This window comes from Vicugna pacos, chromosome 13 (assembly GCF_048564905.1).
Source record: "Vicugna pacos chromosome 13, VicPac4, whole genome shotgun sequence".
NCBI lineage: Eukaryota > Metazoa > Chordata > Mammalia > Artiodactyla > Camelidae > Vicugna > Vicugna pacos.
Window position 1 is genome coordinate 54,430,002 of NC_132999.1, and position 16,454 is coordinate 54,446,455.

The 16,454-nt window shown below is 54.6% G+C and overlaps 1 protein-coding gene across 8 annotated transcripts; it reads right to left on the reverse strand.

Annotated features, from left to right (window-relative positions):
* Positions 1-1,708: 1,708 nt before the first annotated feature.
* SLC66A1 (solute carrier family 66 member 1) lies at positions 1,709-16,327 on the reverse strand. 8 transcript variants are annotated; one of them, XM_072975255.1, is made up of 9 exons: positions 16,227-16,270; positions 15,748-15,837; positions 11,301-11,524; positions 6,361-6,490; positions 5,604-5,691; positions 4,872-5,014; positions 4,607-4,699; positions 3,875-4,060; positions 1,709-2,594 (listed from the first exon to the last, which is right to left on the reverse strand). In XM_072975255.1, exons 3-9 carry the CDS (start codon positions 11,462-11,464, stop codon positions 2,523-2,525), a joined length of 876 nt encoding a protein of 291 aa, XP_072831356.1. In that variant the 5' UTR covers positions 11,465-11,524; positions 15,748-15,837; positions 16,227-16,270; the 3' UTR covers positions 1,709-2,522. The 8 variants fall into 8 exon arrangements, with proteins under 8 accessions (XP_072831356.1, XP_072831355.1, XP_072831359.1 ...); XM_072975254.1 differs by having other exon boundaries at positions 16,224-16,270; XM_072975258.1 differs by lacking the exon at positions 15,748-15,837 and having other exon boundaries at positions 6,361-6,486; positions 16,227-16,327.
* Between the last annotated feature and the right edge of the window lie 127 nt (positions 16,328-16,454).

Here is a 16,454-nt window from a genome sequence, read left to right on the forward strand (position 1 = left end):
TTAGCCAGAGACGTCCTCCATCGGACGGCCTCCGTGGGGCATGGGCCATGCTTCCCCCATCAGACTGGGGGCTTCCCAAGGAGGAAGGATCCACAGCTCTCAGCAGACTGGGTGGTGCCCGTGAACAAGAGCGATCACCCCACAGACTGGGCATTCTCCAGAAGGATTATGTCACCCCCACCAGATGAGGGATCCCCCGGGCCGGGGCTGTGATACCTCATTCTTCCCCACCCAGCTCCAGCTCAGGCCCGCGCTTGGATTCATGCTGCCAGGCCAAGCCCCCAGGTCTTCAGGCTGGGTGGGCACTGAGCCAGGTCATAGCCCCGGGTGGAGCCAGAATCTGGTTCTGAACCAGGCCCGGGCCGGAGCCAGCACGAGCCTGGGCCCCCAGGGTACCATCCACTGGGACAAGGCCAGAGGCTCGTGGGAGGGGCTGCTCAGGACAGCGGGAAGGGAGCCTGGGCTGTCCCTAAAGGCAAGGGTGAGGCTAGATGGCACCCGGCCTGAAGTCCAGGACTGCAGCCAAGGGTGGAGGCAGGGAGGAGACTTGGAGGGCCCCCGAGCCCTGCCAGCCCTGCCACGGCCCTGTAGTTGAGGGACCCGATATGCATCCAACATCTGCCACTCCTAGCTGGGGGGCTTTGGGCAAGTGGCCTAATTCCTCAGAGTCTGATTTCCCACCTGTATAGTGGCCACAATGAGTGTGCCTACCGCAGAGGGGATGGTGAGGACCAAATGAGGGCACAGCCCATCCCTGCACACAGCAAGTGCTCAATAAATGTCAGCTGCATGCCAGGTGACACGCAGGGCTCTGCAGGCCTGGGTCTCCCCAGACCCCAATTCCCTCCTCCTCCTCCTCCAACCAAACCCTGTCACCTGCTGTGAGCGCTGGCCCCGCCCCCGCCACCTTGTCCTCACATCAGCCCCACCTTGGAAGCAGCCCTGACTCCCACCTCTGGACCTTGGCACACCCTTCCCTTTCCCAGATGCCCTTCCCTCTCCCTCAAGATTGGGCTCCAGGAGCACTCCTCCATGAAGCCTTCCCTGGTTGAGTGCTCATTCCTACAGCACTTTGTACCTTCTGGTCAGAGTCCTTCCCATGAGAGCCCAGAAACCGTCTCCCCATCCCAGACGCCCAGCATATTGTGGTCCAGGGTGGACAGACGGGCTGAGTTTGGCAAATATTTGTGACCTCAAACTGGGCCATGGCGCCCCCTTGTGGCAGAGGCTGCAGCCCCGTGGCCAGGCTCCTTTCTCTGGGGCTGGGAGAGAAGATTCTAAAAGAAGTTCACGCTGAGGCTCAGCCTTCACCAGCACCCGGCACCACCCACCCTGATGGCTCGTGGGACCCGTTGGGCCTGGGGCGGGGTGTGTGGGGGCAGGAACAGGTCAGCATGGAGGGGAGCTGGCCCTCCTGTCCTGGCCACCCACGGGGTTGTGGCCAAGAAGAAAATGAACTCCAGACGGGGTCTAGGAGACAAACGGAGGTCAGGGCACAGGAGCTAGAGCTTGGGGCTAAGCCCAGCCCTCCTCTCCAGCCTTCCCACCTGCAACACTCTCATTGGTTACCCTCTGCTCCTTCTACCATGTTACCTCCTCCAGGAAGGCCTCCCTGGTCTCTAGGGAGAGCTGGTTGTCCCTCTCCTCCAACTAAAAATTATCAGAGCTAACCTTCATTGAGCTCTTACTGCATGCCAGACTTTGGGGCTAACCTCCGTAATGACACCATTTTATTCAATCCTCAGAAGAACGTATGAAGCAGCAACACTGTTAACCCATTGCACAGATGAGTAACAGAGGCACAGAAAAGCTAAGATGCAGAACCAAGATCGGAACCTTAACTGTTCTGCTTCATGCTGAACGCCGTGGTGCAGGGACCCTGTTGGAGTGTCATTCTCGCTGCTGTGTCCCCACTGCCAGGTGTGGAGCCTGTCACACAGAAGCAGGTTGAAGAAACCAGGGGCCCGAGAGGCCAGGCAGAGGCAGCCAGCCATCCCAGCCCCTTCCTGCTTGGCTCCCCCACACCCTGGACCTGTAGGAAGGACCCCTTCCCCATCCAACACTGTTCCCAGAGCAGCCCGGACCCCGCCGGCACCCCAGGGAAGGGACGAGAACAGGCATTTACTAGGACAGTCCTGGCCGCACCAGGCGGAGCGGGGCCCTCCCCGGGGCTGAGCGGGCAGAGTGAGGTAGGTGAGCCAAGGGGCGGCCGTTCTGTCCCCCGAGAGGCGAGGTCTCGGCGGCAGCCCCTGCATTAGGCTCCCAGGGACAGATGCTCAGACCCTGAGAGGCGAGTCCCCAGAGAGGGTCGTCCTGCTCCAGGAAGAGGCAATCAGTCAGGGCTTCTCGAAGAGGCAGCTCCAAGCTTTCGGAGGTGTTGCGGGGAGGGGCTGGGCTGGACTTCTAGGCCCCCTGGCTTCCTCCACAGCTCAGTCCAAGGGCACCATCACTGCCCAGACTTCTCCCTTCCTGAGTGTGGCATCTGGAGGTCCCTGTCATCCTGGGCTGGGCCTGGGTCCTGGTCAGCTGGGGAGGAGTGACTGGCGCTCTGAGGAGGTGGCCACATCCCGGTACAGCAGGAACTGTATGGAGATCTGGACGGGTCGATGTCAAGGCCGAACAGAGCAGACTGGGTCAGACTTGCCCCTGCGTGGCCGGTGGTTCCATCTGAAGCCACTTCCCTCCTCCCTTCCTCTGTCCCCAACTCTGCCAGGTTGGGAAGGTCAGCCACGGCCTCCCAGCTGCTGCTCTCGCCGCCTCCCGAACCCTCGACCCCAGCCGAACCCCATTCATCCACCAAGTCCAGCACCGGGGTCTTCCTCCCTCGGGCATCCTTCCCTGACCCCGGCCCCAGGATCTTGCCTGCCTTCCACCCTACAGTGTCCCAGTGGTTCACTAAGTGGCGCTAGAACTTGACTTTTCTTTATGTCTCCTTGCACCCAACAGGGAGTCAGCAAATGTCGAACTATAGCCATGTTTACTTTCTCCTGAAGGAGATCCAAATATTGCCCTGCTCAGACACCCAGCCAAGACTGAGCACTCACTGAGCACTCACTGTGTGCTGGGTCGGGCGCTGAGTGTTTCCTGAGACTTTATCTTGTGTAATTGCCCTATTATCTTGGTGAGACAGTGGGACAAAGATATGGAAGCACAGAGAGGCTAATGGTTGGCCCTGTGTCACACAGCTAGGACGCAGGAGAGTCAGGATCTGAGCCCAAGTTTTTCTGTCTCTAACTCATGTGTGTCTCCATGTTCCAGCTTTCCTTCCTCTGGCCTCCATGGGCTGATTTATGCCCTGTTCCCCAGGGCCTTTGCACAAGCTGTGTCTGGAACATCCCTCCCTTGCTTTGCCTAACTTCTTTTCCTTCACGGTACAATTTAAATGGCATGTGTAGGAGGAAGGGTATAGCTCAGTGGTAGAGTGCATGCTTAGCATGCATGAGGTACTGGGTTCAATCTCTGGTAACTCCATTAAAAATAAATAAAAAAAAATAAAAAACCCTAATTACCACGCTCCCCAAAAAAGAGTAAATAAATAAATGGCATCCGTGGAGGCCTCTGCTGAGCCTCTAAACCAGGACAGCCCCCGGTTCACCTACACTTGCAGTTTTTCTCTGCGGCAGTTGGTGGATCCCTGTGAAGTAATTATGATTACGTGTGTCTGCTCAGCCTCCCAATGAGCTGTGAGCTTCCAAAGGCAAGGGTCATTTTGTTGTTGCTCACTACTTGCTTTGGTGCCTAGCAGGGTGCCCAGCACACAGGAGGTTTGACTCTTTATGGGTGGATGGAAGGATGGCCAGATGCTGAAGCTATGTGCAGGCAGAGGCTGCCGCAACCATGCTGGCCCCACCAGCCCTCGTGCCATGAAGGATACGACGGTGTCGAGCAGCAGGACGCCCAGGCTGCCCACGAGCCAGGGCAGGTGGTGCAGCAGGTAGCTGCCCTCGCTCTGGCCCACCTCGGGGTTCTTGAGCAGCACGCTCAGCCCGTACAGCGTGTTCCCCAGCATCACCAGGGCGAACAGCGAGTAGGAGATCCCCTGGGTCGACTTCCGAAGGAACTAGAGAGGGTGGGGGTTAGAGAGCTCACACGGGGCTCTCGGCTCTCTGGACTGTAACTGTCCACGTGTCCATCTGCCCTGTCACACTGCACATGCTCTGGGCCAATTTCACAGTGTGACCGGTGTCTGCCATGGGCCAGGCGCCCAGACCAGCCCCTTCCAGGGCCTGACTCCTCATCTTCACTCCAACACCCTCTCCAGGGCCCCCTGCCCTATCCTACCCAGGTGGGTAGAAGACCATGGCTGCACCACCCTGCCGGCCCCGAGGTGCCCTCTCCCTGCCCCACGCCCATCCCTGACCCCGCACCTTCACCTCTACTCTCAGCCCCTTGCTCTCACCTGACCTCCTACCTCCTTGGGACACATGTGTCAAATGTATCCCTGGATGGCAGGCATCCCATTTCCAGAGGCAGAAACTGAGGCTTGGAGAACCGGATTAAGCTGCGCAAGCCAACAGTGGGTGTGGACAAGACCTTCTGTGCCCACGTGCTACTCCTTAACCCAGGGGCCCGAGCGGCCAGCCCACTGCCCCTGCCCACGGCTCACGTTGGTGCGGATCTGAGGCAGCCGGGAGAACAGGTACAGCATGCTGGAGATGGAGCCGATGACAAAGCCGATGACCTCTTGCTTTGTGAAGGGCTGAGAGGGCAGAACAGGATGCTCAGTGCCCAGGAGGGGCCGGGGTGCAGGGTGAGAGCCCCGAGCTCCCTCCTAGAGGGCAGTTCCGTCGCTCCCGTGGCTGTACAGGGGAGGGCCTTCAGGACAAGCCGGACCCGCACCCCCACTCTACCACCACGTACCCACACCTCACCTTATTGCCCGGTTCCACGGACAGGAGCGTCCGTCCCCGGAAGACCTCTCTCGGGGCAGCCACAGAGCTGGTGCTGCTCAGCAGTGGGGTGGCACAAGCCACCCCCAAGATGAACAAGAGCACAGAATTGATGGGGGCAGACCCTGTACACAAGGCAGGAGGGAAGCTGAGGTTAGGCATCCAAGTGGCAGCAGACAGACTGGGCTTTGAGTCCTCAGTGGCTGTGTGACTTTGGGCAAGTGACCCAATGTCTCTGAGCTTTCATTCCTCATCTGTAAAATGGGTATAACCACAGTACCCATCTTCCAGAGTTGTAAAGGTGAACTGATGGGGGCAGTGGGAGCAGGAGGGTGGTTATCAGGCATGGAAATGCTAATGAAGACAGACCCAACCCCATGTGCTGGGGTTTCCTGTGCAGCCCTGGCTCTGACCCCTTCTGAAATCTGAAGGGCAGAGATGGCCTGTGTGCCTTGTCCTTGTTTCCCCAGCACAGAGAAGCAGCTGCAGCGTGTTCAGTGACTGAGAACCTCAGTGAAGGGCACCCTGTGGTCCCGCCCAGATCTGCTCATCACCCTCTATCTTGGCTGATCAGCCGATCAGGGCTCAGGCTTTCAGATAAGGCCTTTCCGAGGTTTGGGTTATCACCAACAATGGGAAACCTGCTTCCTCTCAAGCTCCCAGGCCTCCTGACTGCCCCAAAGTGCCTGAACACAGAAGGACCAATGTACTCACACTGAGAGGGGCGTTTCTTGAACTTGTAATGGAAGTACAGGGACAGCATCAGCAGGTCGGCCAGGACATAATACATGGCTGTGTAGGTCTGCAAGAGACGCGGGGGGCGCAGGGCGCTGGCGGCAGGCCCAGGCCGCGGGGACCGCGGCCCAGCACCGGGGCCCCCACCCCAGCCTGGTGACCCTGAACAAGCGGCTTCACCTCTGGAAACTTCTGTTTCCATGTCTGGAAAGGAGGGGGTCATAATTCCTCCCTGGCAGAACCAGACATTGGAGGCCAGGGCCTGGAGGGGCACCAGCCCAAGCAGATGAGGAAACAGTGGTGGGCATTATGGGTGGGTCAAAAAAGGGCTCAGAGGGTAAGGGGTGGCTCATGTCTCACTGGATACAGGGGCAATTAAGGCTCTGCACTCCCGCCTGGGGACACAACAGGTTCCTGACTCTGCCTCCCGGCCCCGCCCGGCTGCAGAGCGACCGCACCCGGGCCTCCCACGGGAGAACGTTCCTCCTCCAGGACCCCATGTCCCGAAAGCTGAGTCAGGACCTTAGCACCTCCGAGGTCCAAGACCCCAGTGACCCTCTGGATTGACATGCTCATTCTGCAGATGGGGAAACTGAGGCCCACAGAAGGGCAGTGGGCAGCCCAATGTCACACAGAGGCAGGGAGCTCTCTCCACAGTGTGGGGCCCTTGCAGGATGGAAAGACACCCCTGCCATGGCGGTTCTTGGCCGCCCACCCCACCCAGGGATCAGCCCACCTGCAGGGGCAGCTGGTCAGCCAGGAAGGAGCCAATGAGATTGCAGGAGTCTCCACCGATCCAGCCCAGGAGGAACCACAGGGACAGGGCCTGGTCCATGTTGCCCGTCTTGCAGGCCTTGATATACTGGCTGTGGCAGAGGAGGGAGATGTGTGCTCAGGGGCCAAGGGCTGTGACACCGCTTGGAGGGTAAATGTGGGAATAACCCTGGACGAGAGGACTGCGGGGCAGGGGCTGCACAGAGGTCGCCTGGAACCAACCCTTCCTACACGCAGGATTCTCATGAGCCTTTCTTTGCCCTTAGAGGGTTTTCACTGGGGAATCCCTTCCAACCCGGCACCTTGATGGGACGTGCATCTTTCCAGAGAGATCCATAGAGTGATACAGATTCTCACCCAGAGCACCCAGGGGCTCTAGGTGGGGCCCTGAGGTTTTTATAGGGTCCCAACGTCTTGTCTCAGGCCCTGAGAACCATTTCACAGGGACCCTGGATTCTCTCTTCTGTGGAGGGGCTGATGGGTTTGACAGAAGGATGGTGACAGTGATATGGCCTGGGCTCTGCCTTATCTCCAGGGATGGCTGATGATCAGATGGGCCAGACCACAGCCTGTTATAGGCAAGGGGCACCAGAGAAGGGCGGGGCTATGCCTCCTGGAGCTCACGTTACAGAAGCCATGGGGTCAAGTCCCTTTCCTTCCAATCCCCTCTTTGAGGACTGAAAAGTCATGGAACCAGGATTCACATCCAGACTCTGAGGCTCCAGTCCTGCTCTGAGCTGCTCCACAACTTCCCTTTGCTGCTGATAGTTCTTTTTAATCATTTGCATGTATTTAAATCAGTAAAAGGTAACTAAATAGCACCGCAGCCCACCCATCACCCAAGACAGAAACTAGGAAAGCTGAACAGGTCTCTGGTCTTCCCACAGCCACCATTTCTCCTCTGTCGCCTACCGAGCCCCACCCCTACCCACCTCCAGGCCTCTCCAGTTCCTACCCAAGCCTGTTCCCCTCGTTTCTGTCTAAGTTCTCAAGGATCTAAAACCCCAATCTTGCCCAAATCTGTCAGAGCCCTCCACTGCTCTTCAATAAGGACCAATACCCTCCTGAGCACGTCCTGATAAGGCCCCCCGTCCCTCTGCACGTCCCTCCACCAGGACTGCTTTCCCTTCCTCCAAACTCTTCATGGGCAGATGGCCCGCCCACTCCCTCCGCTACATCCTTCAGGAAATGTCAGTTCCTCCTCAGGGCCTTCCCTGATGGGCGCTCTTCCAGCATCTGCCAGTTCCTCCTGGACTCAAGCTTCCTGAGCCCTGCACAGGCCTGGCATGGAGAAGGCCCTTTAGGTTGAACTTGTGGCCCTTAGGAAAGCCTCTTCTAAGAAACTGTGACTTGATGTGTTTCCATAAATCACAGGAAAGTGATTCTGTCACACTCAGGGAAGGCCGAGTCCTAAGGAGAAGCACGAAGGTGGCTGGGGCTCTCTCCCAGGCCGCTGACCCACCTCCCCAGTTAATCGGCCAGGCCCAGGCAGGGCCAAGATTACACCAGGCGGAAAGGGGAAGCCTCGGCCAGCTCTTCATAGTTCTGGGGAAGCTCTCACCTCAGGACAGGGAGTCGCCCTGCCTCGGCCTCCACCAGTCACCTAGGCCAGTCCAGTTTGCCTCCTAAGGGCCACCTATGCCAACCCCATCATTGCTTGCTGGATACCTTACACAGCCTCCAAGGCAGCCTCCCTGCCTCCAGCCTCTGTCCTTGTGCCTCCAGTCGTCCTACCCTGTGGCTCCCAGGTTATCTTTAGTGGGTGGCAGAATGGAAGCTCTGCAGAGGCAAGTATGGCGTCGGTTCTGCTTACTTCTGTCACTTCTTGTATGGCAACTGGGACAAGCTGAGGTGGTAAAAATGTTCAGCCCTCAACACATGCTAGGACAAGTCAATGGGATAAGGACAGGCTTTTAACATATGGTACTGGGACAACTGGGAACTGCATGCTAAAGAATGAGGTTGGATCCCTACTTCACACTGTATACAAAATATAACCCAAGCTAGATCAAAGCTCTAAATGTAAGAGCTAATTTGTGATACTGTGATTATACAGTAAGACATGTATATGTTTGGTCTTCCCCGTTACCTGCAGAGAGCGCCTAAAGCGGGTGGAATGCCCTAAGGGTGGAAGGGAAGGAAGGTGTCTTCTGTACTGCTGATGAGGTGACTTCTGGAAAGCCCTTAGGTCTCCTGAGGATCGGGAGTGGTTGCCATGGGAACCAACCACGTGATCAGAGGTATCATACCTGTGTATGAAGCCTCCAGAAAAATCGTTTCTCAGAATTCTGTGAGCCGTTCTAGCAAACTAGTCGACGAAGCTAAGGAGGGGTCGTGGGAACCTCTAAATCTATAGCCAGAGGCCAGAAGCACAGGTGACAACCTGGACTTGTGACTGGCATCTGAAGTGGGAAGGAGGGAGCGGTCTTGTAGGATGGGGCCCTTAACCTGTGGGATCTGATGCTGTCTTCAGTCGGATTACGTAAGAATTGAGCTGATTGCTTGGTATTGTGGGAACAAACACACATCACAATTGGTGTCAGAATTGGATAAGTCTACACAAAACTCTTAGAAGAAAAGATAAAGGTGATTCTTTGTTAGCCAGATTAAGCTATTACTTCTTAATACAACATACATACAACATCAAAAGCACAAACAACAACAACAAAAAAAACATAAACTGGACACCATTAAATTTTTGAATTTTTGTGCTTCAAATGACACCTTCAAGAAACTGAAAAGACAACCCACAGGATGGGAGAAAATACTTGCAAATCATGTATCAGATGAGGGTGCTGTATCTAGTACAGGGGAAGGGCATCGCTCAGAGGCAGAGTGCGTGCTTAGCATGCATGAGGTCCTGGGTTCAATCCCCAGTACCTCCATTAAAAAAAAATTCTACTTTTATGTGGAATCTAAAAAAAAATGAGACAAATGAACTTATTTACAAAACGGAAACAATCTCGCAGACATAGAAAACAGACTTGTGGTTCCCAGGAGGGAAAGGCGGGGGTGGAGGGATAAATTGGGAGTTCAGGATTTGCAGATACTAACTACACTATATAAAACAGATAAACTGCAAGACCCTACTGTAGAACACAGAGAACTGTATTCAATACCTTGCAATAGCCTATAATGAAAAAACTATCTATGGTGTATGAAAAGAAATATATATATTTGTATAACTGAATCACTATGCTGTACACCAGAAATTAACACAACATTGTAAACCGACTATACTTCAATTAAAAAAAAAAAGAAAAGAAAAATGGGTGAAGAATCTAAATAGACCTTTTCCCAAAGAAAATATAAGTTGGCCAACAAGCACATGAAGAACTACTTAATACCACCAGCCATCGGGGAAATACTAACCAGAACTACAATGAGATAGCACTTCACTCCCTGTGGGATGACTAGAATGAAAAAGATAGAAAACAGCAGGTGTTGATGGCGATTCAGAGAAACTGGAACCGTCATACACTGCTGAGGGGAATATACAATGGTGAAAATGTTTTGGAAGACAGTCTGGCAGTTCCTCAGAAGATTAAACATAGAGTTACCATGTGACCTGGAAATTCTACTCCTTAGATCTACATCCAAGAGGAGTAAACACATGCTCCCACAAATACCTGTACAGAGCAGCCTTAATCATACGGGCCAAAAGGTAGAAACCACCCCGATGTCCAGCAGTGGATGAATGAATAAACAAAATGTGGTACACACATACCATGGACTAGTATCAGACTTAAAAAGGAATGACGTACAGACACACACGCGCTACACACAACGTGGGTGAACCTGGGAGATGTTATGTTCAGGGCAAGAAGCCAGTCACAGAAGGCCACGTGCTGTCTGATCCAGTTACATGAAATGCCCAGAATATTCAAATCTACACACAGAAAGCAGATTGGTGGCAGGGGTTGGGAGATTTAGAGGGAAATGAGGAATGACTCATTTCTTTCTGGGTTTCTTTTCTGGGTGAAGAAAATGCTCTAAAACTGATTGTGGCGATGGCTTCACAACTCTGGATATACTAAAACCCTGGACTTGGATGCTGAAATGGCTGATTCTATTGTATATGAACTCTCTCTCAATTAAACCATTATCTTTCTCCCTCAGGATAAAGAGCACAAAATCTAACAGTGGAGCGTGTCCTTATGTTACAAGGCCCCTGATGACCTCTTTGACCTCGCCTCTCCCTGCCCCCTAACTCTCACACCCTCTGCCCAGCCATGGGACTGAGCATACAGTGTGTAACGGCTGTCCTTATAGCACCAACCTTGTGAGGTAGTGAACAATATTCCCATTTTACAGATGAGGACACTGAGGTGCAGAGCACTCAAGGGACTCACGGTGTGTCCTCAGTCCCTAATCACAGCAGTGGCCACGCTGTTTTGTAATCACTGCCTGTCCGCCACCAGACTGTCACAGGACAGAGGCCTCGTTTGCTGCTTCCCAGCCCACCCCTTCCTCTGCCTTTTATCTTACTAGCTGTGAAATCCAGAGCAAGTCACTTAATCTCTCTGGGTTTCCATTTTCTTGTAAAGTAGGGATGGAGACTGTATCTATTTCACAGGGTGGTTATGAGGATTAAACAGGGTACAAACATGTCAAGTGCTTAGAAATGAGCTAGGACACAGCGGGCACTCAGTGAACAGTAGCAGGTGTTAGTACTATTATCTCTGTGTCCCCAAGGCCCAGCACAAGGCAGGGCCTAGAGTGGGGTTCAGTGTAGGGCCCTTCGGAGGGGCTGAAAGTCAGTGAGTCGGGGTGGAGGGGGGAGCACACTTGGCCTTGAGTCTGGAGAGGCCCGAGGGCAGCCAGGCAACCCCAACTCTGCTCAGCCCCTCACTGCCCCAGCCGTGCAACCCAGCCTGGTCCCACCACCCTGATGCTACTCACGGGAAGGTGGATGCAGCGAAGCAGAGAATGGAGATCAAGCCCAGGCCCACGCTGGCCTCGTCCCAGCCGTCCTGGGCACACTCGCCAAACACGTCCCATATCCACTGGCGGGAGCCGTTGGGGCAGTTGGAGAAGTTGCCAGAGCCCAGTTTCTTCCAGACCATAGTTGCAGAGGAAGGGAGGGAGGGAGAGAGGGTACCGGTGTGCTGAGGCCGGCGAGGGCTCTACAGGGAAAAAGAGGGGGCCTTCAGTTTGGGGAGATCCGGGTCCGAGTCCTGGTCCGGCCAACCTAAGCCCATCTCAGCCTTACCACCCGGCACCGGCCGAGCCCCTGAGCCAGACAGAGGACACAATCAACCTCACGCACTGAGGTCAAAGCAACCACACGTGCGGGGAGCACTGGCTCTGTGCTCAGGGACAAGAGCATTCAAATCCCAGCTCGATGTGCTAACGCTGTGACTTCGGGCAAGAGACTCAGCCTCACTGTGCCTCAGTTTCCTCGTCTGCAAGATGGGGACGACAACAGTGCCTCCTCCACACAGTTGTGAGGATTAAATGAGTTCATAAATATGGCGTAGAGAACTGAGCCCTCAGACAGTGTCACCTCTGTTACAACTCTTGAATGTCTGTAACTCTTAATTCTTCTTGTAAATTACACTGTGAGGGTCTGCTGAGACCAGGCCCACTAATTACATTATCTCATTTTAAGTACAGTTGTCCCAGATAAATGGGTAAAGAAGATGTAGTGTACACACACACACACACACACACACACACACACACAATGGAATACTACTCAGCCATAAAAAGGATGGAGTTTTGCCATTTGCAGCAACATGAATGGACTCAGAAGGCATTACACTAAGTGAAATAAGTCAGACAGAGAAAGAAACACTGTATGCTATCACTTATATGTGGAATCTAAAAAATTACAACAAACTAGCAATTATAACAAAAAGAAGCAGACTCACAGACAAAGAGAACAAACTAGAGGTTACCAGTAAGGCGAGAGAAGGGAGGAGGGGCAAAATGGGGGGGGGCTAAGAGGCACAAACTATTAGGTATAAAATAAGCTACAGGGATATATTGTACAACACGGGGAATATAGCAAAGTATTTTATAATAACTATAAATGGAGTATAACCTTAAAATATAAAGTACAGTTGTCCCCCAACATTGGTCAAATGAGGCAAACAGAGAAGGACCAGGGAGCTCCCGGGTTGCACAGGTGGTGGGACTGAAGTTCGGCGTGTTTCAGCTGTATTCTCTCAGCATCTCTTGTGTGTGGGACGCCTTCCAGCAAGGCATCCAGAGCCACCTCCCCATTCTCACCACTGACAAAGCTAGGAACTGGCTGCTTGCAGGGGCAGGCAGGGAAGTCCCCTCCTGGTGTCTGGGCACCCTGAACAGTGACTAGAGCAGTCACTGCCCACGTGACACTCCCAGAGGAGGAAGAGAAAGTGGGGCTGCTGGAGAATCATCACAGCCCTGAGCTCTTGAGCAGCTCTGTGCTAAGCACCTCACAGGCCCTTCTGCATTTTTGCCACACATCAACTCTGAAGTGGGGGCTGCTGATACAGCCATGGGGACCCGGGAAAGTGACTCGCCAGGACCATCCAGGCAGGAAGTGGTAGGGCCAAGAGTCAAAGCCAGGACTGGGATCCAAACCCCTGCTCATAGCCACCATGCCATGCTGCCCCCAGCACTTCTGTCCCTGGGCGCGGCGGAATCCTCCCGTGGTCTGGAGCAGCAGCCCAGCAACTCGTGCAGCCAGAGGCACGCTTCCCCTTTTCACTGCGCTCAGAAGGGCTTTCCTTATCCGGGGTGAGGCTCTCTCCAGCCACCTCCAGTTCCTGAGTGTGTCAAAAGACCCAGGATTCTCATAAAGCAACGTCCTATAACTGAAAGCTAGAGACCGAATGTTATGTCCCACCCCCACTGCCTGCCTCCAAATTCATATGTTGAAATAACGTGCAATGTGATGTGATTTTGAGCTGGGGCCTTTGGGGAGTAATTAGGTCACGAGGGCAAAGCCCTCATGAATGGGATTAGCGCCCTTATAAACAGACCTCAGAGAGACCCCTCGCCCCTTCTGCCAGGTGAGGACACAGTGAGAAGACAGCCACCTATGATCTTGGAAGTGGATCCTCACCAACAACAAATCTCCCAGCACCCTGATCTTGGACTTCCCAGCCTCCAGAACTGGGAGAAATTAATGTTTGTTTCTAAGCCACTCAGACTACGGTACAGTGATCTGAATGGGCAAAGACATCCCGGCCAGACCTTTGGAACTGCTGAGGTCACAACAATGTGGGGGTATCGGAAGGGAAAGGAAGCGAGTCAGCTTCTTTTCTCAGGAAGCTCGAGGCTCTCAGCCCTAGTGTGACTCGCCAGGGAGCCCAGAGCTGGGCGCAAGGGTATCCGAGGTCACCGCCTGCCCAGTTCACAGCAGTACCTCCAGGGCCCCGCAAGTGTGGCTGAAAGCCTCTTCCTGTCCCTTGGTGACCCACCTTGACCTTCGGCACAGCTGATGCCGGAGCCGTTTACCTGATGTCCTGCCACCAGCACCTGCAAGGCCACCCCAGGTTAACATCCAGTCCAGGTAGGCACTGTGCCTCTGCAGTGCCAAAGGCATGGCAAATCAAGTCCTTTGCCACCCTCGTAACTTCTCTGTGAGGGGAACACTGTCCTCATTTTACAGATAAGGTTGAGTGGCCTTGCGCAAGTAACCGTCTGAGTCTGTCTATAAAATGAGGATAATGACACTTACTCCTCGGGGTTGTGGTACAGATGAAATACACATAAATCTCTTAGCCGGGTGTTTGACGTAATGGTAGTGACTGTTTTGAGAAGGAGAATCCAGTACCTCAACTACCCTGAGGCCATTCTCACTCCCTCTTTTCACCCCAATTAGGGAAGAAATAAGGTGGACACATGCACAATGAGGGGGAAGGGGGTTGAGGGATGTACCTTGGCTCACAGGGCCCAGGGCACTGGGTAGGTGGTCCCCTGTCCATGCCCAGAGCGCCTTGTACAGCTCCGGGCTCAGGACACTCTGAGACACACCTGCACCCCGAACAGAAGGGGCTTTCCTCTGAGGGCCACTGTGCATGGAGCCTGTCACCTATAGATTCTGGCTTCTGAGAATGGGCCCACCTCCTGGTCCAATAGCATCGAGTAAATGGATGTCCAGGGTTGCAACAAAGGTTGATCAGCTCTGTACCTCTGACAAGGACCACAGCAGGGGGGCCTTGGACTCAGGGAGGGCACATGTTTGAAATTCAGGATCAGTGAGTCTGGGCTGGGGCTCAGGGACCTCGGGTTGAAGAAGCTCCCTCAGGGGATGCTGGTGCATGTGGCCAGACTTTAAGAAAGGCAGCACTGGGAAAGGCATCTCCTGCCACAGGCAAGCTCCTCTTCCACATCCCAAGCTGAGTCAGGGAGAGGCTTCCCACTGAAGCTGCTCAAGTGGCCATCCTTATCTATCAGATAAGTCCAAATTCCTTGAGACAGGGCCCCAGGGTACTCCAAGAACTGACCTCCCTACCTCTTCTCCAGCTCCTCCCTCTGAATCTTCAGTCATCCTCAGGCCTGCAGACTTCTGTATATGCCATCTCTTCCCCTAGGCATGTTCTCTCCCCGCCGGAGGGTGTGGTAAAGATACTAAGACCCTGTGTTCCACTGCCTTCTCAAAGAGGGGGTCTTGCAGGAGCTGACTGGACAAAACTTGTCATCTCTTCCCCCACCCTGGTCCGTATGCCCGAAGAACGCTCATCACTCTCTTCAGCGACCTTCACATCTAAGCCCACTCCCCTCCCTTCAGCCTAGTTGTAAACTTATTCTTAGGGCCTAGACACACCAGCTGCACAGTAAAGGTTAAGAAAATTAGTGAAAGACAGACAGAGAGATGGGGCAGGGAGGGGAGAGAAAAAGGAAGGAAAGAAGGAAGAAAGGAAAGAAAGGAGAGAGAGAAAGTAAGAAAGGAAGGAAGACCTAATTGGGAGCTTGGATGGCCTAGGGATGAGGAGAAAGTACCCTGGAACTGACCTCTCTGATGCCTACTAATATAGAACTCTTGGGCAAGTGATTGAGCCTCAGAGTTCCAATCTGTAAAATGGGGGGGGGGCGTAATGCAAGTATCCACCCCCTAGGCTAATGGCAGAGTTAAATGAGATAATCCAGGCCAAGTGATTAGAATGGTGCATGGCACAGGTGAAACACTCAGCGGTAATAGTCAGGGATGGCTATTATTCTGTTCTGGCTGTAGCTCTCCCCCCTCCCCTACAGGGACCCTGGCAAACAGCAGGCTTCAGTACGCGTTGAATAGACAAGACTGCGCCAGCCGTCACACTTCCAAACGCAGACTCCCCACTTACACACTTGGAAGCCTGTCCTAGGCGTGTGGTGGGAGGAGACAATCTAGGCTCCCTGCAGACCTGGGGAGTACCTGAGGGGAGGAGCGTCCCGGCTTGGGGCGGCGGTCCTCCAGCTCCTCGGTCTCAACTCCCTCTGAGTGACGCAGCCCAGCACGGGCAGCCTGTTTGGCGGGGATAATGACAGGGCAGCCGCAGGGATTAATGCTCATTTGCCGCGAGGCCCCCCTCCCCTGGCCTGCCCTGGGGAAAACAAAGCCGTCAGAAGTGAAGGGGCCTGTCGGCCAAGACCAGGAGCTGAAAAGGAAATCCAGACCCCAACCTTTGGCCAGGCCGATCCAAGAGGCCATGCTGGTCACCCCTGAAGAGGGGGACGTGGGCCCCCAAGGCCTCCCCAATCGCAGCCCACAGCCTCGCTCCAGGATCTCATGCCCCAAAGAGGGGACAGGAGCCCCAGGATGGTCCAGGGGCTGGGGGAGAGGGTGGGAAAGATGTAGTAGGGAAGGTCTAGGGTCCCGACTCGCAGCCCCCAGCCTCATATTCCGCTCACCACCTCAAGATCCGCCGCACCGCCCGGCTTCTGAGTTCTGTCCCTCGGGTCTGAGTCAGCTGACCCGAAGCCCCGCTCCGCCCCGCCCCGGAGCCACGCGGCTCCGCCTCTTGCGCCGCTCACTTGAGGGACGGCCCCTGGAGGCGTGGCGAACGAGCGTGCGTGGAGGGGCGCCGCATTATTTTGTCCTCACTCCCTCGCCGCCTCCGGGGCTCCACCCCCGTGGCGGGT